Source organism: Alosa sapidissima, chromosome 10 (genome assembly GCF_018492685.1).
Source record: "Alosa sapidissima isolate fAloSap1 chromosome 10, fAloSap1.pri, whole genome shotgun sequence".
NCBI classification, from domain to species: domain Eukaryota; kingdom Metazoa; phylum Chordata; class Actinopteri; order Clupeiformes; family Clupeidae; genus Alosa; species Alosa sapidissima.
This window is the reverse complement of record NC_055966.1, coordinates 19,952,992-19,979,522: the sequence shown is the minus strand read 5'-3', so window position 1 is coordinate 19,979,522 and position 26,531 is coordinate 19,952,992. Positions and strand designations below refer to the sequence as shown.

The 26,531-nt window shown below is 45.5% G+C and overlaps 2 protein-coding genes and 1 long non-coding RNA gene across 11 annotated transcripts in view; 2 read left to right on the top strand and 1 right to left on the bottom strand.

Annotated features, from left to right (window-relative positions):
• The first annotated feature begins 594 nt into the window (after positions 1-594).
• Positions 595-7,796, top strand: ubxn11 (UBX domain protein 11). 2 transcript variants are annotated; one of them, XM_042105774.1, is made up of 15 exons: positions 595-1,081; positions 1,212-1,289; positions 1,376-1,413; positions 1,571-1,684; positions 2,542-2,642; positions 3,222-3,276; positions 3,485-3,552; positions 3,858-3,978; positions 4,465-4,682; positions 5,359-5,436; positions 5,713-5,854; positions 5,959-6,062; positions 6,154-6,227; positions 6,910-7,059; positions 7,282-7,796. In XM_042105774.1, exons 2-15 carry the CDS (start codon positions 1,222-1,224, stop codon positions 7,406-7,408), a joined length of 1,458 nt encoding a protein of 485 aa, XP_041961708.1. In that variant the 5' UTR covers positions 595-1,081; positions 1,212-1,221; the 3' UTR covers positions 7,409-7,796. The 2 variants fall into 2 exon arrangements, with proteins under 2 accessions (XP_041961708.1, XP_041961709.1); XM_042105775.1 differs by lacking the exons at positions 595-1,081; positions 1,376-1,413 and having other exon boundaries at positions 1,209-1,289.
• The window catches only part of cep85 (centrosomal protein 85), a 28,455-nt gene continuing 9,491 nt past the window's right edge, over positions 7,568-26,531 (bottom strand). For 4 of the 6 annotated variants that reach the window (XM_042105753.1, XM_042105752.1, XM_042105754.1 and 1 more), the window contains 11 exons: positions 23,140-23,849; positions 22,290-22,423; positions 21,256-21,373; positions 18,079-18,264; positions 16,932-17,084; positions 13,945-14,099; positions 13,604-13,721; positions 13,077-13,127; positions 12,852-12,959; positions 10,873-11,128; positions 7,568-10,102 (listed from right to left, as the gene is read on the bottom strand). In XM_042105753.1, the coding sequence (XP_041961687.1) occupies positions 9,939-10,102; positions 10,873-11,128; positions 12,852-12,959; positions 13,077-13,127; positions 13,604-13,721; positions 13,945-14,099; positions 16,932-17,084; positions 18,079-18,264; positions 21,256-21,373; positions 22,290-22,423; positions 23,140-23,849 (2,153 nt within the window). In that variant the 3' untranslated portion in view covers positions 7,568-9,938. Of the gene's footprint in view, positions 10,103-10,872; positions 11,129-12,851; positions 12,960-13,076; positions 13,128-13,603; positions 13,722-13,944; positions 14,100-16,931; positions 17,085-18,078; positions 18,265-21,255; positions 21,374-22,289; positions 22,424-23,139; positions 23,850-25,484; positions 25,635-26,013; positions 26,361-26,531 lie in introns of those variants that run through there. The other 2 variants (XM_042105756.1, XM_042105755.1) reach the window with 2 other exon arrangements.
• LOC121720000 lies at positions 19,601-20,424 on the top strand. 3 transcript variants are annotated; one of them, XR_006034427.1, is made up of 3 exons: positions 19,601-19,629; positions 19,815-20,006; positions 20,215-20,267. It is a non-coding gene; the product is annotated as an uncharacterized LOC121720000 (long non-coding RNA). The 3 variants fall into 3 exon arrangements; XR_006034426.1 differs by lacking the exons at positions 19,601-19,629; positions 20,215-20,267 and adding an exon at positions 20,269-20,424 and having other exon boundaries at positions 19,804-19,845; positions 19,899-20,006; XR_006034425.1 differs by lacking the exon at positions 19,601-19,629 and having other exon boundaries at positions 19,804-19,845; positions 19,899-20,006.

The following is a 26,531-nucleotide window of genomic DNA, read 5'->3' as shown; positions in this document are numbered from 1 at the left end:
GGCCACCAATAATATAATGGCCCAACTCGAGGGGCAGCACCAAGCGTGCATTTGAAAATCTCACTGCACACAACTGGATAACCCAATACAATTAACGTTTACTGACTGATTCCGGACTTTGACGCAATTGGATAACACTACGAATGTTATCTGTTTTGCTCGTCTCTGGCCCGCCTATATCAGATACACCGATGTGATTTGCTCCCTGATACAAGTGGCAAAAGTTACGTGCATCATTGCCAGAGTGTCTCGCAGAGGCCATTCAAATTCCAGGGTACTATACTATGCATCCTGATAAAGTCCCCTTTGGAATTAAAATAGCCCCACATTATTACATACCCTTCACCATACCTAGAGATTGGCATGGTTTTATTCCAGTTAGCCTAGTAGCTGGTTTGATTTGCATTGAGAAATGATATTATGGAAAGTACCCCATGTAAATCTCTGATAAGTTGATAAGAAAAAATGATAAGTTTCCAAAAGATGATTTTTTTTATTTCTATTTTTTTGTCAACTTTAGCATGGGTAAGCAAAGCATTTTGGATTTTGGAGGGAAAATGTAGGAAATCCTTTGAAGAAGGAGCATGTATGTTACTGATGGAGTAGTCAGAGCAGGGGTGGGATGTTGGTTGGTGGGTAGTAGGATCTGAAGATAAAACCAATCAGGCCTTCTGAGGTCAATTCAGTGGGACTTTATTGTATTTACCAATCATCATAATTAGCCTAACTTGCAAAAACAAAATGGTCTTTTGTCGCCATCTAGCGGAGGAAAAGCGTAGACGTTGGCAGATAGTCTTGGTAGCACAAGTTGGTTTTAATAACCTAGGCTATGCGCATTTGTACATTTATATGAGTGCATTTTATATTTTGCACGTAGCCTAAACTAATTTACACACATTTATAATATGTAGCCTAGTATGCCTACGCCACTACAAAACAGAACAGGCCAGGGTGGCTCCGGCCTCACGTACCCACGGTAACCAATTCCAAACAAAGTCACCTGGAACGTCAGCGTTCCATTGCATTTTCTTGAGCTTGATGCTCAGAATGTTGCAAACGATAATCAAGTAGCTTTGGCCAGGTAAGTTGAACTTTTAACTTTCCGCACACAGCAATGGCAGTAAACAATGTTGCAAATTTGCAGGTAAACTGTTTTTAATTTAGGATTCGTCGTGCCCTGATCCACGTTTTTTTTACCGCTTTGCTTTCAGTTTGTTTAAAATGAGCTCACCTTTATCTCTGTTGGGGAAAACCCGTAGAGCACCCTTGCCTGGATCTCTGGATGAAGGGTAAATTAAAGCGAGATTTATGCACAAATATTTTCCAGTTCACTTTTGGTGGCAAATGCAATAGCATAACAATGTATTGTGTACAGGAGAAAAAGAGTGCCCTTGAAGCAAAGTTCATCCATTGGTAAGGTTTTTTTTAGGCCATAGTGCAGTTGATTTTGTTGTCCATTAGCCTATGTGCTGTGATGTAACTATCTGTAGCCTATGTTCTGTATGTGTTTTGGTGTGTTTGGGCTGGGGTAGGAGGGATTTATGTTGTGTTGGTTTGAATTTCTCTTCAGAAAATGAGTTGGGTGTGTTGAAAGACATCCTCTCCAGAAGGTGTCACTCAAACCGTTCAAACGCTGATGGTGCCACTTCCTCAAAGATGTCACAGAGGGGGAGAGCAGCTGACTGTAAGTTCTGTTCACTCCCTCCTTTGCTTAGAAGTGTATCCTGCCATCCTCTGCTGCTGCAGATTGCTGGAGTATACCAGCAAACATGTATCCACATCCTGTCTCCTTGCAGTGCAGCACATGAAGCTTCTCTTTTTTGCTCAGCTTAACATTGCCCTGATGAGGTTCATTACACTCACTTTACTCAAACGTATGGGGATTGGAATAGAGGGGGAGGCTAAACGGATAACCTTGGTCTGACTCCCCCCTCCTCTGCATTGAAGTGCCCTTGACATACTGAACCCACACCTGTTCCTGACTAATAGGCTTGCTGCCCTGTAACTGTTTTTTTGCCATAAGTAGGACATGAGAGGCGCTAACAGTAGAATGCTCTGAGTGCAGCAGGCCATTTAGTTTCACATCAGCTTTCACACAGTTTGAAGGTGATTTGTAGTTTCCAGTTAGGCCACACATTGTGAAACTGTACTACCTACATTATATCTTAACCTATAACTTAGGGCAGCCGTGGCCCACTGGTTAGCACTCTGGACTTGTAACTCCCGACCAGTGGGCCGTGGCTGAAGTCCCCTTGAGCAAGGCACCTAACCCCTCGCTGCTCCCTGAGCGCCGCCGTTGTAGCAGGCAGCTCACTGCGCCGGGATTAGTGTGTGCTTCACCTCACTGTGTGTACACTGTGTGCTGTTTGTGTTTCACTAATTCACCGATTGGGTTAAATGCAGAGACCAAATTTTCCTCACGGGATCATCAGTGTTGAGGGAGGATACACTGACTTACCAGTGTACTTTGCTAAGTTGGTGTACATTGTCAGTCTTGGTTGTAGTTCCTACATAACATGTGCTTACTGTATCTGTCACCAGACCCCCCTCCTACAGATTTTGAGCTGATGTCCACTATGATGCAGAAGCTGGCCCAGCTAGAGATCAAAGTGAAGGCACAAGCTTTGGACATTCAAAGGAAGGCAAGAGGCCACACACACATTAAGAGAGTTAGCCTAACTGTCCATAAGTAGAACAATATCCACACCACTGCAACCACCTCTTCCATGTTCTGTTTTAACATCCAATCAGAAACATGCGTCAGAAACCATATAGGCACAAGCTGCTGTACACAATACACAGAAGGCCTACAGCAGAGGTTCTCAACCTTTTTGTGGCTAAGGCACATCAAAGGTCAAACTAAAATGCTGAGGCACTCCCAATTTAGTTACTTATTATGAAGTATCATACACATTATCAATTTTCTATACAGAGTGTTAATGAGTTGAGACTACAGCGATGGGTACATGCTCACATGTTGACTGAGCTGTGTAACAGATCTGTATATTAGGCTACTTAATAACAACAACTTTAAATGACTACCCAAAACCGTTTTAATTAAGAAGCTGTGTCATTGATGCATTTAAAAATAGCCCTCTAGTCTATTTCGCGAATCTGTATGAAAGCGCATTAGGTTCCTCAAAATTCCACAGCACACCCCACTTAACCTCACGACATACCGGTTGAGAACCACTTTAACTCCCTTCTCTTCTCACCTAAAGGAAAAGACAATAGCTGTTTTGGAAGAGAAGTTGAAGTTTCAGAAGAAGTCTAAAGGTATTTTTTCACACTTTCACACTGTTTATCCAAAGGAGAATCTGATAATTTTCATTGCACAAATAGTGTTGTCATTAACTTCCTCTTTAATGTGAAGGTAAATAACGCCTCTACAGAACTGTCAATTTCCCCCAAACTTCACAGTTTATAAATAGTGGCATCAAATGAGTAGTTATGTCCTGCTATGATATCTGTCTGTGTTGTTCAGAACAAAACTGCGAAGAGGAACTGGTTGAGAAATGTCACAACCTGCAGAAGCAAGTGTGGGAAATGGAGGTGAATCATTTAACAGACAAGTTTACTATTTTCATTTACTATGAATATCAAATTCTAGCAAATAAATGGATTATTTCATTTCACACACACACTTGGATTTCAGTCCCATACCTTTACAAAAAAAAAAAAATTAAAAAAAAAAAAAATATATATATATATATATATATATATATATATATATATAAAAACAACGGCAAAAAACACACCATTCACTTCCCTCTTTTGTTGCAAGGGTTGAAGCAGATGATATGAAAATGTTCATTAGCATATAAAGAAATGACAGACATGAAATGTCTTCCCCACAGCAATTCCTGGCTGATTATGGCATGATCTGGATAGGAAACAATTGTGACAGGCGTGCTGATGAACCCAGCTCCGACATGGATGATGCAGACAAACACACAAAGCAAAGCCTATGGGAGCCAGGTACCAGAGACACTGGTATTACACAGTGCGACAGATGTACTATTGAAGTTGGACTCAAAAGCACACTATCAACAAAACGTCATATAGTTGTGTGTGTTCGATTCATTTCATTGAAACCTTGTCAGTTTTGTGGATTGCACCACTCATTATCGTAGGCTGCTGTCATCATGGATTTGCCCATCACTGCTATGCAGATGATACTCAACTACAGCTCTGGAAAAAATGAAGACTACTGCACATTTTTCTGATGTCATCCTACGGTTGAGTGACATTCGAATGAGTTGAGGGTCATATTCAAAATTAAGAGACCACTGCAAATTTGAATATGACCATCAACTCATTCGAATGTCACTCAGCAAAACTTCATATAGTTGTGTGTGTTCGATTGATTTCATTGAAACCTTGTCAGTTTTGTGGATTTCATGGATTTCATCACTCATTATCGTAGGCCGCTGTCATCAGTCCTGTTGGATCCTGTCTTTGCAGCCACCTCCAGGGCAGGAGAGTTCAGGATGAACTTTGACCTCGTGCTGGCGAACATCCGGGAGCTGAATGTGCTGGCGGGCGAGGGGGAGTCCTACGTGAAGGCCGTGCCTGGTGGCGCCCAGCTGGCCCAGCGGACGCCCATTCCCTTACAGCTGTACAGCAACGGCATTGTGATGTTCAGCGGGCCCTTCCGCTCCTACGACGAGCCCAGCACCCAGGTAGCCCTCAGGAGACCACCTGGACATCAGATCATCTGGTCCATGCCAATGCAGGGCCAGTTAGGGTCAGGGTTAGAGTCAGCTCACAATAGGGAAGCAAGTGTCACAGCCAACAGAAGCTGTCTCGAGAGTGTATCACAACCATTTTTTGCATCCCATTGTGTTGTTTGGGTTTCTTGCCAGATTTAGGGCTTCTGTTTAAAGCAAGGCATCATTTGAACAGAATGTTAGCTGCAGTTGTTTGCCTTCCTTGTGAAGGCAGGAGTCTAAAGTGATGTGATTTATCAGAAGAGGCACATGAGGCCAACTGTGACGAGAGCACTTGGCACTGAAGAGAACCAAAGAATGGAGACAACTGGAGCAGGTTGCACCAACTAGTCTTTGGTTGGCGTCTTTGCTACGCCGGCCATAAGTGCTAAGTTAGTCTTTGTTAAGACTGGTCTTAGGCCCATATCTAACGCCTGTTGCACCAACAGAAATCAGCGTGGTGCAACAGGCGCAACATAATTTTAGACATAGAACGTTGAGTTACGCCAGTCTTAGTTTAAGACTGGTCCTAAGTCCTGTTGGTGCAGCCCGCTCCTGAAGCTTTTTAAGACTAGACGTTCTTCATGGTTCCTGAAGCTTTTTAAGACTAGACGTTCATGGTTCCCTGCCTGTGCTTGTGCCTTCACAGCAGTGCATGCAGGACCTGATGGATGGCTATTTCCCCTCAGAGCTGCAGGAGCGGTTTCCTGATGGGGTTCCCTTCCAGGTGAGCGTGCATGGCGATGTCTACATACATCTGTGTGTCAGCTATACTGTTTGTGAAAAAAATATATAATGTCCGCAACACTGCTTAAACTCCCATATTTAATTAATGTACATTATATGTATATGTACATTATATATTTTTTTTTCACTGGAGTAAGTTTTTTTGTCCTGCACCTGCCAGAAGGTGGGATGTACACTCATTAACTCTTTTTGAATGTCAGCTATACTGTTGCCATATTCTTTCTGCTTCTTTACGGTTTGCGCTGTGCGCTCATAGGTACAGGACAGGCGAGAGGAGGTATACAAAGACCGGCGAGAGCAAAAGGACTTTCCTGGCAAGGGTCAGCTGGTGTGTGAAGCGTCCAGTGAGACCTCAGCTCAAAGCCTGGACACAACTCAGGGCACCAGCTGTGCATCAGGTCTGAGAGTACCGCACCTCCTGTGGAGACCTCACTTGGTTTATGCATTAAGGAGACCCTGTATGTCTTAAACCATGCCATGTGATTATTTGTTGGTTTTCTAGGCAAGGCGGTGTCCACAGAGCAGTTCTTGAGGAAGCTACCAAAGACAGTCATCAAAGCTGGAAAGGTGATCGACATTCGTGACTCGTTAAGAAACCATTTAAAGGTAAGCAGGGATGGGATTTGTAATTATTCTGCAAGGCTTCAAAATAACTTTTTTTTTGTTTGGTGAGTGTCTCTTTCTCTATGTGGTGTAGGGTTCTGCTGTGGAAGAGCAGCACCCTTCTGTGATCATTGTAGACACCCCGGCACTACAGACCTTACATGAGAGGTAATCGGGCTACAACTCACTCCCAATGCAGACGTGTCAAATACTATACTGCACACATGTCAAATACTACAGTATACTGCACACTCCCAATGCACACGTCAAATACTATACTGCACACACCCAATGCACATGTCAAATACTATACTGCACACACCCAATGCACACGTCAAATACTATACTGCACACTCCCAATGCACATGTCATATACTATACTGCACACTCCCAATGCAGACATGTCAAATACTATACTGCACACGTCAAATATTATACTGCACACTCCCAATGCACACGTGTCAAATACTATACCGCACACATGTCAATATTATACTGCACACTCCCAATGCAGATGTGTCAAATACTATACTGCACATTCCCAATGCACACGTCAAATACTATACTGCACACTCCCAATGCAGACGTGTCAAATACTATACTGGACACTCCCAATGCAGATGTGTCAAATACTATCCTGCACACTGCCAGGATAAATAAGCAAGTAAGGCGTTACTATTTAACTGCAATTCATGGAACTGTGGGTGGGGTTTAAGGAATCGTGAGGAAAAGGAGGAGGAAGAACAGCAGTAGTTGTAATTGTTAGTAACATCCGACATCTTTCTCCCACCATGAGGTTTGCTAGCTAGTTTTGGACTCCTTGGTGTTCAGGTGTCTCCCTGTCTGTAAGGTTGGATGAGCCGGACAGGACTACATGTGATCCCGACGGGGACATCAGCACCCTGAGAGTGAAGTCCGAGAATGGGGAGAAGACTTTCGTTCTAAAGATGCACGTCACTCAGACAGTAGGAGACCTGCGGCAGTACCTGGACAAACACAGGTGAGTTTATAGCAGAAACCATAAATAATCTGCCAAAACTGGTTATCTACGAGCCTTATTCTTATAATATAATCATGCTCTCGTTAAGATGTCTTTGAGGTATGCTTTTAAAAGAAGCTATTTTTTCAAATAGTGTTAGCAACTAATAAAATAGTGTGAAGTTTTGAATGATAATTTGCAACAGACCCAACTAACAGATTTGTATTTGGCTTCAATCACTAGATGCTCAGGTTCCTCTCCATACAACATCATCAGTGTGTTTCCACGACGACGCTATGACGATGACACCCAAACACTTGCAGCTTGCGGCCTCACACCCAGTGCTGCTCTGCTGCTTCAACCTTACTGATGGGCACATACAGATACAAGCACACACACAGAAATCTGTGGACACAAGAGCATGGACACAAAAACACTCCTCACAGATATCCTGTTTACATCGATGACACCCAAGTGTTTTGCAGTGCTTAATTTTAATGCAGGTAAAGGAACACAAACAACTGCAAAGTTATTGAAAACAAACTTTATTTGTAAAATACGTGAAATTTAAGACAAAAATAGATATCTTTTAGTGTTGCAAAAACAGCTGGCTTAACTGGTTGCTTTAGCTGGTTTCTTCTTAGTCACTCACACACACGCTCACACACTAACATTCTCTGTGCAGTCTGGTCATGACCACGGACTATGTGCAGTACTTGCCCAACATCATTTCATTAATAAATTATTTCCAGACATTTGAATAGGACTTCTGGCATGTTATTCAAGTCTTCACAGAGGAAACACAAAACAGGTAAAATACTTTGTCACTGTAGTGTCAGTTTTTATAGTATTTAAAAGGCAAGGATGTGGATCAGTCCAAAAAAATTCTCCTCCCTTTAGACTAGAAGTTGGAGATAGGCATCATCTTTTACCACAGAGCACGATACTGTGTGCAGAGTATTCGGCGCAGTAGAGGAGTTCAGCAGTTACGAAACAAATACTTGCATGAAAATGCAGCTGCATGACTAAGTGAAAGACAAGCACACAGAGGTGTGAAAAGACCATCAAATAACAGTCTTTCTCAGCTTCATAACAGAGGTTGCAAGGTTCCAATTCAGCTTAATTCCAAGAAACGATGCCCCCGCCCCGCCGCACACGTTTAACTTCCTCCCATTCTCCCCTGTGCAAAAGTACCCTCTATGCACACAGAAAGGCTTTGTTTAGTGTTAAGAGGAGACATTAATACAAGCAGACTACCAGCTTTCAGGTGTTTGCATGTGTTAACAGCTTAACACCCTTGTCCCTTTTTGGCACTGTAAAACAACTGCTGAGCAGACGGTGGCCCGACACACCACACACTGCGCACGAGAGCCACAACGCTCCAGATCAAGAAGGAATTATTTAGGCCGCCCATCTAAGGTGCAGCAATGGGTCATGTGTCTGTGTCAATGCCGCTCTAAATTGGCGCCCACAGGATATGGTAGTTGACGTTAGGTACATGGATAACACCACAGTGGTTGCTATGGTATTGCAGGCAGAATGAAACTGTGTGGAGAAGACGTCAGACAACCCCTCCGTCTCAACAGGAAGCCAAACACAGGAAGTGCACAAGTCTATGAATACTACTCTAATACAGCAACACAACAGAACACAACACAACACGTCAAATAACACATTCAGTACATCTGTGTAAAGGGAATGTGGAGGTCAGTTAGCTGGCGTGTAATGCCCCACCCCACCCACCCCCCAGACTCAATAGAGAGGCCAGTCTATTCCAACAGGAGCATCTGAAATGCTGTGCAAATAACCTTGGTGCACATGATTGTTTCAGTCATTGCTTTGCTACAGAGGGTTGCGCAACAGTCTGGGCGATCATGTTGAGTACGAGGACACTTTAGTCAGAGGAAGGCACTTTTCTGAGCAAGACCACTGCGTCTGTTGAGATGGCCATGCAACCAACAGGCTGTGCTGGTTAAGCACCAATGGATGAAAGAAGGAAAAGAAAGAACAAGGGAGAGAGAAAGAGAGCAGGGTCCCTGATGGCTCGACAAAACACCACTCCCTTGACAGTCATGGTTCAATAACAATCCAATGAAAGTCCGCTAAACCATCTCACTTTCTTCCGGAATACAAAGCTAAATGATACATTTGAAATAACAGTGACTAAAGCTGATGATACATAGGGCAACTTTTTGAGCAATGCTGCTGGGCAATGGCCCTCATTGTTAGGGTTCTGGCATGTTCCCATTGATATTTGGCAACAATTGATTTTCTGGAGAACTTCAATCATCTGTAGGCAAATCATCAGGTTGCCCAGCATTATTGCTCAAAACGCTGCCCCACGCATCATCAGCTTAAGGGATACTTGCACTGCCATGGTTCAGCAAGAGAGACATTTTCAGTTGATTGTCAACCGCATCTAAAGATATTCTTTTTCCTCAAAGAGGAAGACACATCTTAAATAAATATAGTGTTGATGACACCACAAAAAACAGACTGAACAGGGCAGAAACTAAAAGTAGAGAATCTAAAGTATTCCACACATATACAAAAAGCAGGCTATTAGTGTTCTGGCAATACTGGAAGTGTTCTGATGGCAAAGCACAAGTGAACACACAGTGCCCACGCCCTCCTCAGAAGAGGCCCACTCACACCACAGGTCTGGAAGTCTGCTGAGGTGAGGCAGTGGCTGTCTGGGTCCTGGGGTTGATGCAGAGGTGATTACTCTGCGTGTGTGTGTGTGTGTGTGTGTGTGTGTGTGTGTGTGTGTGTGTGTGTGTGTGTGTGTGTGTAAGTAATACAGTTGTGCGAATGGCATGTAGTGATGATTGTGGCTAGGACTGAACACCACTGGGTGACACGCTTGTATACTGCCCCTATATATGCCCCTGAGCGCCAGCTCACTGGGTGATGCAGTTCTCGCCCATGTCCTGCGCGTAGCGATCAGAGATGGTGGTCCTGAGCTGCTCCACGTCACGGCGGAGCTGCTGGGCCTCGGCCAGCTTCCTCTGCAGCACCTCCGAGCTCAGCCAGTCCTCACAGGGGTCAGCCAGCGGCGGTGGGGCTGATGAGGTGAGAGAACACACATAAAGTTTATATAGACACAAACAGACATAATGCTATGTACACACACATACATATAGTACATACACCATATGCACAGTTACGAGCACCACAAATCTTGCAGGAATGCTTTGAGAGTTCAGATGTAAGCATTCTGACTATATAAATACCAAAGCATTGTGAACCGCATGAGAGAGAGAGACAGAGAGCATGCAAGAGAGGCCGAGAAACAGACGGAGAGCCTAAAAGAGAAGAGAAACACACCGACAGCATGTGAGAGAGAGATGGAACATGAGTGAGTGGGGGTTAATCCCACTGACCAAGCATATGAAAGAGAATGTGTGTTACAGGGAATGCAGAACAAGCCAATGGTCAGACGTCTGATAAAGTCCGGCCGGTTGATGAGCGTCTGTAGCTCCAATCGGTGCGTTGTGCTGTGCAGAGCTAGTGGTTATTTCTTCGCCTGTATCCACACTTGTTGACTGTACGTTTGTCATGATTGTTTTGTTTACTAAGTCTACAGGTTTCCACTGTTTATCTGACATAGCAACAGTTACATAGGAATGCAGGACTTGACCAAAGGTAGACATACGTGAATGAACATGTGACATCTTACAGCCGATGCCGAGTGTGTGTGTGAGTGTGAGTGTGTGAGAGAGAGAGAGAGAGAGAGAGAGAGAGAGAGAGAGAGAGAGAGAGAGAGAGAGAGAGAGAGAGAGAGAGAGAGAGAGAGAGAGAGAGAGAGAGAGAGAGGCAGGATTGGGTTCTTACAGCCGATGCCGAGCAGCATGGACAGATTGGGGTTCTGTCCCTGTGTGCGCTGCGTGAGGACGCTGCAGAGGGAGCGCAGGTCGCACAGGCAGGCCGCCATCTCGCCGTGCAGACGCTGCGTCAGACGTGCGCTCGCCGCCTGTGGGGGCCCCCGGCCGTGGCCCACACCCGAGCCAAACCCGGCCCGGTCCGCCTCCTCCAGGTGCTCCTGCAGGGTCAGGTTCTGATCCAACAGGTCCTGGTTCTGAGAGGAGAGCTGCACCGTGGCAGAAGGACAGTGGTTAGAGACTGGGGAGAATAATGAATGTCATTATGTGCACACACGCTTTTGGTTATTAATGAAGCCTAATGTGCACTGTATCCTTATTGAGTTATGCAAAACCGTCACATAAACAGGAACAGAAAGCCCTCCTTACGTCAGCCTACTGATGACATCCCTTATCAAATGCCGCACAAGCCTTTAGCCTAACTTTTACAACATTGGCTGTAGGCTATAGAAATTTAACGAAGTGTACACATGGCCTGTTGGGGGATCATAAAATAACAGGCTAGGATGAAAGGTGATTAAGTGTCAGCATTATTTTCCTGAACTACTTTTCATTAGATGGTTATGATTATGGGATTTGGCAGACGCCTTTGTCCAAAGTGACATACAAATACAAAACAATATAATACTTAAATTTAACAGGTAACAATTTATAAATGTTGGTCAGACCACATTAAGGAGAATAGTGATAACAAACAACAATGTCAATTTATTATTAGGCTACGACTAGGACATTCTAGCGCTCAAATATTTTTGTGAGGCTACAGCGAGCGCCAAATGAGTCCTCCTCTGTGTTAAAATAAACCATTTCTTTCGTTAATTATAGGATTAGGTAGCCTATCCATCTTTCACTGTAAGGCTTGTATTTCATGCATTTAGTAAAAGGCCCAGACAGCAGCGGAGTGGTAATCGGGATTCGTTATTTGTAAAAGTTTCTTTCTTCGCCATCCTATAGCCTGGACTAGACTGGACTAGTCTGGACTAGACTTACTTTCACTTCCCGCCGCCCTCATGGTCAGCATAGACGGTAGCCTGATAACGTGGGATGCTGCATAGCATACTACTGAAGATTTTAAATGAGTGACCACGTCCACGATAGTAGTCTTAAGTAGCTTTTTTACTAGGCCCAGCGAAGGCTGGCAATGTGTAATATTCCGCTGTTTGGTGCACACGCAAGTGTTCAGATTGTTCGTCTATCCGGGAGGCACACGAGACTCCCCGCATGGCGCATTGATAATTCTCACTAATGCTAATGTACAGTGTTTTTGCTATGTATGACACAAGACACTAGAAAAAACACAAAAAAGCAGCACCAACTGTTGGTGGTTAACCAATATAAATAAAGGGTCTGTGTATATATTTAACCAACCAGAATGATGAACAAGAAAAAGACTTTTATCACATATTAAGAGTTAAAGGAAAGTGGACATGTATCTTAACTGGCATACAAAAAAATATGCCATTTCATATAAAAAAAAAAAAAAACACCACTGAAACAGGGTTATCAGCTATAAAAAGCAACCCAGGACACAGCGTCAACTGTGTTCGACTGTCAGCTGCACAAAAGAAGGAAGTATGTACACCAACTGTGGTTTTAAAATATGTGTTTCCCATGTAAAAAGAGAAGTGTTCATATTTTTTCAAAAACAAACAAAAAAAACAGATGACGTGCAAGTTTGTGCGTGTCTCCATATGTGTGCATTTATGTATGCTTATGCGGTCATGTATGTATGTATGTATGTATGTGTGTGTGTGTGTGAGATATAGATATAGATATATATAAATATATATATATATATACATATATATATATATATACACACACACACACACACACACATATGTATGTGTGTGTGTGTGTGTGTGTGTGTGTGGTGTGTGGTGTGTGGTGTGTGTGTGTGTGTGTGTGTGTGTGTGTCTGTACATAGCTCACCTCCTTCATGGCGGAGCGCAGCTGGAGCAGACCCTGCTCCTTCCCCATCAGCTCCTCCCTCAGAGCCTGGCTGCTGCTCTCCTCCAGAGACACCTGATCCTCCAGCGTCTGCACACACACACGCATGCACACAGGCGTACACACACACGCACACACACAACCCAGGTCAGTTTCTGTCAGGTCTATCGACATGCCTTTAACCATGAGAGTGTTTGAGAAACGCACCCGAATTTGTGTTCCCAGCTGCTCCATCATACGCAACTGCTTCTCAATGACCTGCCAGCACAAGAGAAGGACACAGAATTCAGCCAAGATGGACTCTGAACTGTCACAGTGTAAAGGGCAACACTATAATCATCACAGATCACATGCTCACAAAGCCCTCCTCCAGATGCTGCACAGCCCTGAGGTGCATTCAAATTCTTCAAACAGAAATGTTTGAGGCAAACATCTTTCCTTTGAACTGTTCAATTTGAAAGTATTTGTGTAAACATTTCAAATAGTTAAATTTTAACACAACCCTTCCTACCGCATCCATGTATGGGTGGCAGAGCACTACCTCCTCAGACTACCTCTTTGCATGTGCTGGAAAACACTCACAGCAAACATAAAACATTGTCAACATTCACGCTTTGCAAATTCAAACACGCCTCTGTTTCTACATGTAACTAAGGCAGAAAGGGGGTGACCGCTACACTGGGCAAACTGAGGTTGAGTGGGGGTGGAGGTGTGCAGCAAGCGACGCGTCTGACCTTTTTCAGTCGGTGTTGCTCCTCCCTCAGGGCAGTGTTCTCCGTCCTCAGCTTCTCCAGGTCCAGAGAAGGCAGCCGCGCTCCATCCTCCAGACCCTCCTGCACACGCTCCTGCAGGCTACACACACACACACACACACACACACACACACACACACACACACACACACACACACACACACACACACACACACACACACACACGCACACGCACACGCACACACGCACACTATGGTGTTGGTGATTGAGGCATGACCAGGGTCCTTTCCCTTTTCCTATATGCCTGTTGGTAGAGTATACTATACTGTATGTATGAAAGAGGAAGTGCTTGTGTGCGTTACCTCGTGACGGTGCTCAGCAGCTCGCGCTCCCGGCGTCTCTGCTCTTCCAGCTGGGCGTCTCGGTCCCGGGTGGCCGAGCGCGACTCCCCAAGTCTAGCCTCCAGCTCTTCCACTGTGGCTTGGAGCTGCTCTGCCCTCCGCTCAGCCTCCTCCAGCTGACAATTAAATTCAGATTCATTACTGTTTAAGTTCAATTCAGATTCATTACTGTTTAAGTTCAATTCAGATTCATTACTGTTTAAGTTCAATTCAGATTCATTACTGTTTAAGTTCAATTCAGATTCATTACTGTTTAAGTTCAATTCAGATTCATTACTGTTTAAGTTCAATTCAGTTTCATCCTATTAAGTTCAGGTGTAGTTCTTTTGAACTTCAAAGCGTTTCTATCCTATTGATTTACTGTCATTTACTAATTACTTCTTCGCCATTAGCGACCGCATTCAAGGTAAACTAACCACACCACATACAGAAGAGTCTGACTCAAACACATGGTCCACATGGTTAAATGAAGTCTGTACAGTGTCGCGCAAAACTTTTAGCCATTTTTGCTTAGCAAGATTCTTTCTATCTTCTGCATTGGTAATAAGAAACATCATATTTAGATTTCCAATTATTCTTTTTGTATAATTTTTGCAATTATTTTGTTTGAGGCATGTTCCGCTTACTGCACTCTGTTGCTAATGTTTCTAAGTAATAATTAAACTATTATTAATGCATTTTTGTAATCACCATAATTGATCATTACAGCATTTCCAATATACCCAAAACATCTGCACAGAACTGTACCTATAGCCAAACATAGTTTTACATGACCATACCCAACAGAAATGAAACACAGTGGTATGCTGGACATACAAGTTGCAATTCTGATGTAGCCTTAGCGCAATGGAAAGAAAGAGAAGAAATGAGACAAGCGTTCGGTGTTTCTCACACTGCAACCAATCGGCATTAAAATCTCGCCTTGCTCGGCTGCTACACTGCTGTCACAGGTAGATGGCTGCACAGATTAACATGCCAGGGCGACCACATTTCAGCAGATAAGCAAGAGAATATAATGCAACTATAGACTGATAAGCACTGCAAAGCAAACACAACCTGCTTTCCCTGCTTCAGCTGCCTCGGTGGCAGTAAGTGGAGGATATCTCGGGGCAGGGCTAGGAGCAAACAAATCAGGCCTTGCTACTGGTGCATTCCCCACAATCTCATTCATTACTGAATCTGTTAACAGTCAGACTGTGGCTTCGTCACCAACTCAAGCCTTAGTTTTATCACTTCAGATGTAATAGGAGCCACCAACAAAATCTCAACCCTTGAGCCTTCAAGCATGAGGTCTTATAAGAAACGTGCACTCTTCTAACAAGCTTTGGGACAATGTAGGATAAAGGTATGTTGGTATGGTTTACTTTTCTTCTGTTTACGTATGAACACTTAACAGAGACAAACAACTGCAAAAGATGCAGAGAAAAAAACTTTCCACAGGAAGGGAGTTGTCAAAGTGAGCAGCTTCTTCCACACTCTGGAAACCCGTAGCACACAAAGATCATTTCCGAAAGCTCCCACTACCCACCAGTTCTTCTCTGCAGCATGCCAACGCACATGCTTCACAAGCAAACTTGTGTAACACCACGTTTTCGTTCACACACGTGGGGTGACACATGCGTTACACAGCACACATTTCATAGGAGTCCAACACGAATGCCAAACTGCAAAAGATCTTTGCACCACTGAGCGTGTTGCATCATTTTAAGAAATTTGAAACGATGTGATGTCACTTATAGGCTACCAGAGATTGAGTCACATCACGCTCTGTCTGCCACTCGTCTGTAGTTGATCGAAATGACATGCCTAAAGCTTTGACGTAAGGTTATATATTTAGTCTATTGAATACCTTAATGATATAGAAGACAAACCATTTTGTAGAAAGATGCATATTTGAAAGATGCATTTGCAATAATGTGACTCAAATCTAATTTTGCTGGTACTTGTGACTAAGTGACAATAAAGGGCTACTACTAAAAACAGTTTTTGGTAGCATAAGTAACATGTCGCTCTGTCTGCTACTCGTTGTCTAGCTGTGTGCCGTTCTAAAACGTCCTTAAATTCAGGACCATAGCCTGTCGCTGGTTTCAACTTGGGACCCTTAAGTCAGAATTGTTTGTTTATTCAAAGTCTCAAGTCCAAAGTAGTTTCGGCTATTCAAAATGTCAATTTATTGTACATTATCTTTACATCATTTTGAATAGCTACCGCAATAGGCTACCTGTGTTTGTTGCCGTGTTGTTGCAAAATCCGGAAATCATTTTATGCAAGCAAACTGCATACAGGGAGTCTTTATTGTTGTCAGATATGATGATGTCAGTGCGTGTATTGTTGTCAGACGTGTGTGTGTGTGTGTGTGTGTGTGTGTGTGTGTGCCTCAACCCCAGAGAGTGGGGAGTGTGTGTGTGCCTCAACCCCAGAGAGTGGGGAGTGTGTGTGTCCCCAGAGAGTGGGGAGTGTGTGTGTGTGTGTGTGTGTGTGTGCCTCAACCCCAGAGAGAGGGGAGTGTATGTGTGTGCGTGTGTGTGTGTGTGTGTGTGTGTGCCTCAACCCCAGAGAGTGGGGAGTGTGTGTGTGCGTGTGTGTGTGTGTGTGGGGGGCTCAACCCCAGAGAGTGGGGAGTGTGTGTGTGTGGCTCAACCCCAGAGAGTGGGGAGTGTGTGTGTGTGTGTGTGTGTGTGTGTGTGGCTCAACCCCAGAGAGTGGAGAGTGTGTGTGTGCGTGTGTGTGTGTGTGTGTGTGTGTGGGGCTCAACCCCAGAGAGTGGGGAGTGTGTGTGTGTGGCTCAACCCCAGAGAGTGGGGAGTGCGTGTGTGTGTGTGTGTGTGTGTGTGTGTGTGTGTGTGTGTGTGTGTGTGTGGCTCAACCCCAGGGAGTGGGGAGTGTATGTGTGTGTGTGCGTGTGTGTGCCTCAACCCCAGAGAGTGGGGAGTGTATGTGTACCTCACCTGCTTGCTCTGGGCCTGGTAGTCCTCCATGGTGGGCAGGTCGGCCAGGTAGCGCTCCAGCGTCTCAATGCGCTGCTGCCGCTCTCGGCTCTGCTCCGTCTCCTTCTGGCACTTCTTCTTCAGGTTGTTTATGTGCTTGTCCCGGTTACGGATCTACAACCCAAAACAGAAAAAGTTGGGACGTTGTGTAAAATGTGAATAAAAACAGAATGTAATAATCTGCAAATCTCTTAAACTCATATTTACTTGCAAAAAGGACACAGACAGCATATCAAATGTTGAAAATTACAAATTTGCTGCCGCTAGGTTGCATCTAGATTTCTAGGTTATGACTTTGCTCCAAAATGTATAAAATTCCCTGACTTTCCATGTCTGGAATAGACTAAATTTCATGATATTCCAGAAATTCTATGAACCGTGGGAACTGTTTGTAAGACACGTTATTGAATGTATTTTCAAAAGCCCTATGCCCCTATGCTAGTCTAAAGTTGCCTAGAGGACCGTGATGGGAAAATAATCATCATTACCACCACAGTAACCATGAAGTCCTTCAGCAGAGTGCAAAAGAAAGTGTGAGTGAATGGAGGGAGGTGTGGCAGGGAGAGGGAGGTGTGGCAGGGAGAGGGAGGTGTGGCAGGGAGAGGGAGGTGTGACAGGTGTGACAGGGAGAGGGAGGTGTGTGGCAGGGAGAGGGAGGTGTGTGGCAGGGAGAGGGAGGTGTGGCAGGGAGAGGGAGGTGTGACAGGTGTGACAGGGAGAGGGAGGTGTGTGGCAGGGAGAGGGAGGTGTGGCAGGGAGAGGGAGGTGTGTGACAGGGAGAGGGAGGTGTGGCTGGGAGAGGGAGGTGTGGCTGGGAGAGGGAGGTGTGGCAGGGAGAGGGAGGTGTGGCAGGGAGAGGGAGGTGTGGCAGGTGTGACAGGGAGAGGGAGGTGTGGCTGGGAGAGGGAGGTGTGGCAGGTGTGACAGGGAGAGGGACTGTGTGACAGGGAGAGGGAGGTGTGACAGGGAGAGGGAGGTGTGGCAGGTGTGACAGGGAGAGGGACTGTGTGACAGGGAGAGGGAGGTGTGACAGGGAGAGGGAGGTGTGGCAGGTGTGACAGGGAGAGGGACTGTGTGACAGGGAGAGGGAGGTGTGGCTGTTGCTCACCCTCTCCTCCTGCCTCTTCAGCTCCTCGGCGTGCTTCTCGGCGCCCTCGCGCAGCGACTCGGTCAGGCGTCGCGTCTCTGCCTCCACCGCGCCCAGATGCCGCTCCGCCTCTGCCTTCTCTTTGGCCAGGCCATCGCTGCGCTCGGCAAACTGGGCCCGCAGGAAGGCGTTCTCCCGCTGCGCCTCCTGACACACACAAACCACACACAACACACAAACCACACACAAAGACATTACTCACATGCAGAGGGTCCATGGATACTTTGATATTTCGCCCCTACGCTCTACCTTGCAGCAAGTGAGAAAACCACAACACTGACCACACCAACTCCAGACACAGGGATTTCCACTAGTGTGAGTATTATGAGGACATTACACCTGGGAGCGGGTCTGAGTGTGCAGTCAGGAAAGAGCATGGAGTGTGTAGTGTTACAGTTAGAGTATGAAGTATAAGCATGAGAGCACATATGGTGTTTGGACTGTGTTGTGGGGGAGTGAGTATGTATATTGTATGTATGTATATTGCACAGGTCTGAGAGCAAGTATTGTGTATATTGTGCAGGTGTGAGTAGGTATTGTGTATATTGCACAGGTGTGAGAGCAGGTATTGTGTATATTGTGCAGGTATTGTGTATATTGCACAGGTGTGAGAGCAGGTATTGTGTATATTGTGCAGGTGTGAGCAGGTATTGTGTATATTGCGCAGGTGTGAGCAGGTATTGTGTATATTGCACAGGTGTGAGAGCAGGTATTGTGCAGGTGTGAGGGCAGTATTGTGTATAGTGTGCAGGTGTGAGAGCAGGTATTGTGCAGGTGTGAGGGCAGTATTGTGTATATTGTGCAGGTGTGAGAGCAGGTATTGTGCAGGTGTGAGGGCAGTATTGTGTATAGTGTGCAGGTGTGAGAGCAGGTATTGTGCAGGTGTGAGGGCAGTATTGTGTATATTGTGCAGGTGTGAGAGCAGGTATTGTGCAGGTGTGAGAGCAGGTATTGTGTATAGTGTGCAGGTGTGAGGGCAGTATTGTGCAGGTGTGAGGGCAGTATTGTGTATAGTGTGCAGGTGTGAGCAGGTATTGTGTATATTGCACAGGTGTGAGAGCAGGTATTGTGCAGGTGTGAGGGCAGTATTGTGTATAGTGTGCAGGTGTGAGAGCAGGTATTGTGCAGGTGTGAGGGCAGTATTGTGTATAGTGTGCAGGTGTGAGGGCAGGTATTGTGCAGGTGTGAGGGCAGTATTGTGTATAGTGTGCAGGTGTGAGAGCAGGTATTGTGCAGGTGTGAGGGCAGTATTGTGTATATTGTGCAGGTGTGAGAGCAGGTATTGTGCAGGTGTGAGAGCAGTATTGTGTATAGTGTGCAGGTGTGAGGGCAGTATTGTGCAGGTGTGAGGGCAGTATTGTGTATAGTGTGCAGGTGTGAGCAGGTATTGTGTATATTGCACAGGTGTGAGAGCAGGTATTGTGCAGGTGTGAGGGCAGTATTGTGTATATTGTGCAGGTGTGAGAGCAGGTATTGTGCAGCTGTGAGGGCAGTATTGTGTATAGTGTGCAGGTGTGAGAGCAGGTATTGTGCAGGTGTGAGGGCAGTACTGTGTATATTGTGCAGGTGTGAGAGCAGGTATTGTGCAGGTGTGAGGGCAGTATTGTGTATAGTGTGCAGGTGTGAGAGCAAGTATTGTGCAGGTGTGAGAGCAGGTATTATGTATAGTGTGCAGGTGTGAGGGCAGTATTGTGCAGGTGTGAGGGCAGTATTGTGTATAGTGTGCAGGTGTGAGCAGGTATTGTGTATATTGCACAGGTGTGAGAGCAGGTATTGTGCAGGTGTGAGGGCAGTATTGTGTATAGTGTGCAGGTGTGAGAGCAGGTATTGTGCAGGTGTGAGGGCAGTATTGTGTATAGTGTGCAGGTGTGAGAGCAGGTATTGTGCAGGTGTGAGAGCAGGTATTGTGCAGGTGTGAGCAGGTATTGTGTATATTGCACAGGTGTGAGAGCAGGTATTGTGCAGGTGTGAGGGCAGTATTGTGTATCGTGTGCAGGTGTGAGAGCAGGTATTGTGCAGGTGTGAGAGCAGGTATTGTGCAGGTGTGAGAGCAGGTATTGTGTATAGTGTGCAGGTGTGAGAGCAGGTATTGTGCAGGTGTGAGGGCAGTATTGTGTATAGTGTGCAGGTGTGAGGGCAGGTATTGTGCAGGTGTGAGGGCAGTATTGTGTATAGTGTGCAGGTGTGAGAGCAGGTATTGTGCAGGTGTGAGGGCAGTATTGTGTATAGTGTGCAGGTGTGAGAGCAGGTATTGTGCAGGTGTGAGGGCAGTATTGTGTATAGTGTGCAGGTGTGAGAGCAGGTATTGTGCAGGTGTGAGAGCAGGTATTGTGTATAGTGTGCAGGTGTGAGAGCAGGTATTGTGTATAGTGTGCAGGTGTGAGAGCAGGTATTGTGCAGGTGTGAGGGCAGTATTGTGTATAGTGTGCAGGTGTGAGAGCAGGTATTGTGCAGGTGTGAGGGCAGTATTGTGTATAGTGTGCAGGTGTGAGAGCAGGTATTGTGTATAGTGTGCAGGTGTGAGAGCAGGTATTGTGCAGGTGTGAGAGCAGGTATTGTGTATAGTGTGCAGGTGTGAGGGCAGTATTGTGTATAGTGTGCAGGTGTGAGAGCAGGTATTGTGTATAGTGTGCAGGTGTGAGAGCAATGAAGTGTATATGGTGGAAGTGTAAGAGTAGGTATGAGTATGCAGTAAAAGAATTAAGGGCCGTTCCCACCAGGAACGATAACTATAAAATATAACTATAACTATAAAGCGTCCACACTGACCAACAATAAGGAAAGTCTCTCCTCGTGTTGGTGAATATGACGGCTAAAATTGGGATTGGATGGATTCTGAATCCCAGCTTTATAGCGTCCTCAAAAATCGCTCTGAAAGTGACCTCCAACGACATTGTCCTTCATGATGTTATCATTATACTTTATGTGAGGACAATAGTCATATTCATATTAGCTAGAACGATACTTTTTTTTGCCGCTATCGCTATAGAGTTTGAGCGACCACGTCACATTTCTGTAGCAACAGCCATTTTAGCGGAATAGTTCTTCGTGTTAGCGGCGCTTTAGAGCAGGTGTGTGTGTGTGTGTGTGTGTGTGTGTGTGTGTGTATGTGTGTGTGTGTGTGTAGAGAGTGGAGACCTGCAGGCGGAGCAGACACACGTCGGGGTAGGGGGCTCCTCGTCCCAGCAGCGCACTGTGGACCTGCAGCTCACTGTCCCTCAGCCGCTGCTCCAGCTGAGCCACCTGCTGCCTCTGCCTGTAAGCACAATATAGACCCTTTCAACAATAAAAACAAAAACAATGCTTGAACGTTCTATTTGGTTCCCAATCTACTTCCTCTGCATTAAGATAATATATGGAATGTTAAAACGGAAGCCTTGTGGGGCCAACTATGATGCTGATAATGGAACTCTCTTGAAAGGGCCACGGTTAACGCAAGGGAACACGCGCACACACACACAAGCACGCACACACAAGACACAGACAAGCACGCACACACACACAAGCACGCGCGCACACACACGCACATGCGCGCGCACACACACACGCGCACACACACACACAGACACAAGCACGCGCACACACACAAATGTGTTACAAAAACAAATGCCAAAAGTTCATAACCATTACAGGTAACACAACACACAGCAAGTGTACACACCCTGTGGTTAACACGCCACCCTAACTGTGGTTAACACTTTGCAACACTGCAGTCATCTTCTACTCCTAATATAAACAGGCTGCACCAGTGAAGATGTGCTGCACCACTGTGAGCCATCCCTCACAATATAAATAACCAAACTGTGATCATGACTCCACAGCATATGGCTATGACTCAGCTTCATAGATCCACTCAACCTCAGAGTGGATCTATGTTATGTGAGAAGTTATGTGTACAAAGCCTAGTTCTTACACATAATGCGTTGCATGCACACTGCTGACTGCCTCTTGATTTCCTTGCCACACTCCCTCCTTCACGACTGTAACCCAACACAATCACTCCTAGGCCCGTCTCAAGCAAAACCCTGTTTTTTCCTGTTAAAAGGGGAATCTGTCCAAGCCACTGTCACCCTGTGCATAGAGGAACTTAGAGGAAGGGGGTTCAGAGGCACTTGTCTACATTTAAGGCATTATACACAATAAAATAACATTAAAGTGAATTGATCACAAACCTTTCAATGAGCATCTCCTTCTCCTTCAGCAGGTTTTCGTTGGTCTTGATTAATGTCTCCCACTTATTGCCATCCGAGTGTAACGCAGCAGACTGGTACAGAGGAGGGTACTGACAGCTTCCTGTAGTATACAGCTACACACACACACACACACCAGAAAGGCACAGAGAGAGCATTAACACTCCTTTATCAAACCAATATTTAGGTGTTTAAATACTAAAAAATGCAATCCAATACAGACCATGCAACACACAGACCATAATTCAGCACATTATTCATACCTTAAAAACAACATGCTCATCCTCTCCACAATGTCATTGATCATCTTATAATATGCATATTTGGTTTTAATTCTACCTCCCAACAACATCCCCCTAAAAACCTCCACTTAATTTATTGGACCACACCCCAAGATCTTGCTCTTTCTTGTTTTCCAAATGGCCATTTTTTATTTTGTTTTGCTGAACTGAATAAAAAGAAGAAAGAAAGAGGAAAATAAGAAAGAAAGAGGAGGAGAGGGAAAGAGAGAGAGAGAGATAGAGAGGGAGGGGTAAGGGGTGAATAAGACAGAGTTTGGGAGAGATATACCGCCAGCGAGCACAAAAGGGGGAGCGACAGGCTTGTTGCCAGGCTCCCAAGTTCTAAACCCACTGTTCTCTCTAAAAACAAAACCCCTTGCTGAAGTCACTAATCATAATACCCTTCCATCCCAAATATTTGTTTGAACTACACTTCTGGAACATACTTCACTGTGTGTGTGTGTGTGTGTGTGTTAGAGGCAACAGGCTCTGTTCCCCCACTGGTTGTAGTTTTAACCTCTAAAGAAAAGCTCCATGTAGCAAATCCTCACCTGCATCTGTTCCACCTGAAGACGGAGGTTCTCCAGCTGCTTCCAGTTGTTGAGTTCCGCACAGCGCTCCTGCAACAGCGGCTCGTAGACCTTGGCGCCCATCTGCAGACCCAGCGGGTGCCCGACGCCCAGGCCGCCTCCCCTCATCCCGTACGGGTCCACTGACCCACTAGCCAGTCCAGACTGGGCCTCGGGGAGTACCCTGTAGCTCTGTTCTAGGGATGGCCGGTAAGCGTCTCCGTCCCTGAAGCCGGTCACCGGCGGCCGCAGCACGTCCGCACCCCCCAGGCCCCCCATCAGCATGGACTGGTTGAGCGTGGGCTCCATGTTGGGCATGTCAAAGTGCTGCGGGTCGTCCAGCCGCGTGTGCTCGCCGCCGGGGAAGAGCGAGTGGTCCAGGCCATTCACCAGGCTGCGGTAGCGGCTCAGGCAGTCAGGCTTGGGCCCGCCAGCCCCGGTGTCCAGCCCCGACGCACCCTGAGCGTCCAGGTTGGGGGAAGACACCGACTTGGAGAGCGAGGAGCTGGATGTGGAGCTGGAGTTGCGGGAGGTGGAGGACGAGGACACCTGGGGCTCCTCCTTGGGCAGAGAGCGAGGCTGGGGCTTGGTGGCCGGGGTGCCGGCCGTGGAGGGCATGACATGGGCGGTGGGGATGGGGATCTGACTGCGGATGGGCTGGAAGGACGAGCTGCTGCTGGAACTGCACAGATCTACACGAGTGGGAGATGGGGAGGGGGAGACAGGTTTAACACATGCTTATTCATTCAGTATTCAAATCTTTGCATTACTGGGTCAATTCTGTGCCACAGACAGAATCCAGGAAAATGGTTACCGTGCCATCTTAGATTTTGCTGAAAGGTTGACTACATAATGTTTAGGCCCCAAAACTAGGCTAACATTTTGATTATTTTAGTTATTGCACTCAACAAGGGGTGATTACATTTCTTTTACATTTTTATGGGACGTTAATGTTAGCCAGTCCAAATAACGCTAACGTTACATAGCTATCGATAACGTTAGGGGATTTCTTTGTCTGATTATTATTTCTTGGTTTGAGTGTTTGAGTCGTGTCTACAGGCAAGTTACCATTCAATTGATCATACAACACACAGACTTATAAGACAGAAGCATAATTTACTGTTGGAGCTATGATTGAAAGTGTTTAAATTAGTTTAGGCTAGCGTTACACACTTCTTGTATAACGTTAGGCTAATGCCCAACTGTCAATCATAGGGGAGAAAGCATGATGATCTGGGGCCGTTTTGCTGGATCCAGGGTCAGTGACTTGTACAGTTATAGGCACCCTGAACCAAAACGGCTACCACCGCATTCTGCAGCGCTCTAGTATACGCCTGCTTGGTCAGGGGGTTCATCCCACAGCAAGACAATGACCCAAAACATAAGTCCAAGCTATGCCAGAACTACTTTAGGAAAAAAGAACATGATGGTAAGCTTGAAAACATGGAGTGGCCAGCAGAGATCGAAAAATTGGGGTGTTCTAAAACTTTGACCGGTAAAGTGTGTGTGTGTGTGCGTATACATATACATACACACACAATCAAGACAAATCATTGATGGTCTTATGACGAAAATGGAGGGACAGCGAGAAAACCTGAAGTAAGCCTATTCAGTGGTACAAATACAACCACAGGGCCTGCCTTCGCATCCTTACAGTTTTTCCCCTCTGGCAAATGGGGACAACAGAATTATTACGGAAAAAGGCCAGGTAATTAAAATGACTCCCATTACGATGTAAAAGCCCTCTGCTTCTAGACTTGTCTTCAGTGTTACTCTGCATGAGTAATGTTACTCTTCTTACTCAGAGTTAGGCTAGTCTTCTTACACAGAGTTAGGCTAGTCTTTTTGCAAGTCACAGTTCCTCTTCTTACCTAAATTTTCTGCAACCATTCTTTTAAGTAATATTCTCATTTTTGAGTTTCAGAACTGTTTGCTGTGTTCAAAGATCTCATTTGTCAAAGAGCCTAAACCCCTCTCATAATTGGGGTGAAAATATTTCTACTGGAAGTAGCTTTTGGAAAGAGAAATGCCAAAAATAAATGTTCAACCTTCATGTCCAAGAAATACAGCAGTCAATAAACAAAACTGACAAAAAAATGGAACACAGAAGAACTTCCTTCTCTCTAAAGACAATTTCAATATGTAGCACAATTCAAACAGCCTACTTCAGAAAGACAGATACAAAATAAAGTGGAATGTGTGTGTGACATTTGTGCCAAATAGCTTTGACAGGTCAACCAAGTAATAGGCTTTAGTTTTAGAATACAACCAAACAAAACCAACTAAAAAACACTCAGACAAGTCAAAATAGTCTGTGTCTGACTTGCCTTGTACTTCTGCTTCTGCTTTAAGTAGACAAGTAGGAAAGATCTTGTTTACACTCTTGGTCGGTGTGAGTGAAACCCATCCTCTCTATTTTCAGGTAGAGATGCAAAGTATCTGTGGCTGGTGCTCTGGGCTGTGCTTGCTGCGCCAAGCTTGAAAGAAAATAGCAGCTAGGCTTTAGGGCAGACTGACTGTCTTCCCCCACAGATCTGGATCAGTCTGGATTCAACTCCTCTATGCACACTATTTAAAAATGACACGAAAGCTTCTCTCGGGACAAACTAAATGACTAGCTGTCCTTTTCAGAACCAGCTTACCCCAAAACATGCAGATGTATTCTACCCACTGCACAACACTCAAAGGCAGGCTATTACTAACTACTAACTAATTACTGTGAATATTACAGGGACTTGCCAAAGAAATTACCTTTCATATAGCAAAACCAACCAACGTCCACAAACAGGCACTAAAGCCTCCCATTTTAAGCGTTCAAAAAACGAGGCAGCATGAGCAATCCCACACATCACTCACCTGGCATTCACTGGCACACAGGGCAAAACCCCCCAATGCCGGAGGCATTTTCAGGGGGCAAAATGTGGGCGACGGAGCAAACCAGCAGTTCTTTCGGGTGCATTTCTAGCCAGCCAAGTGAAAGGGGGAGAAAGGAATGGAGGAATGGCAAGGCTCAGGTAGACACAGAGAGGCAACACCCAGTGCCTGAGGGTACATCGTCCTGCGAAGCAAACTACCTACTAACACACAAAAGAAGAGGTTCTGCCTGCCACATTAGTCTGCCAGTCAGCCAGCCAGCCATGTCTGCAGCCACTACATGCAGGAACGAAGACCAACACAACAAAACACTCCCATAAAGTTTCTCTCATATACACTAATACATGAGGAGACGTACACAGAAAGGTTAGGGATATTTATAGCTCCCTTCTCAAATTACCGGGTGATCTGCATCTGCCTCACACACACACTTTGCTGAGAGCCGTCTCTTTAATTAAATGAACTGCACTGAAGTTTATACAACAGCCTGGACAGGACCC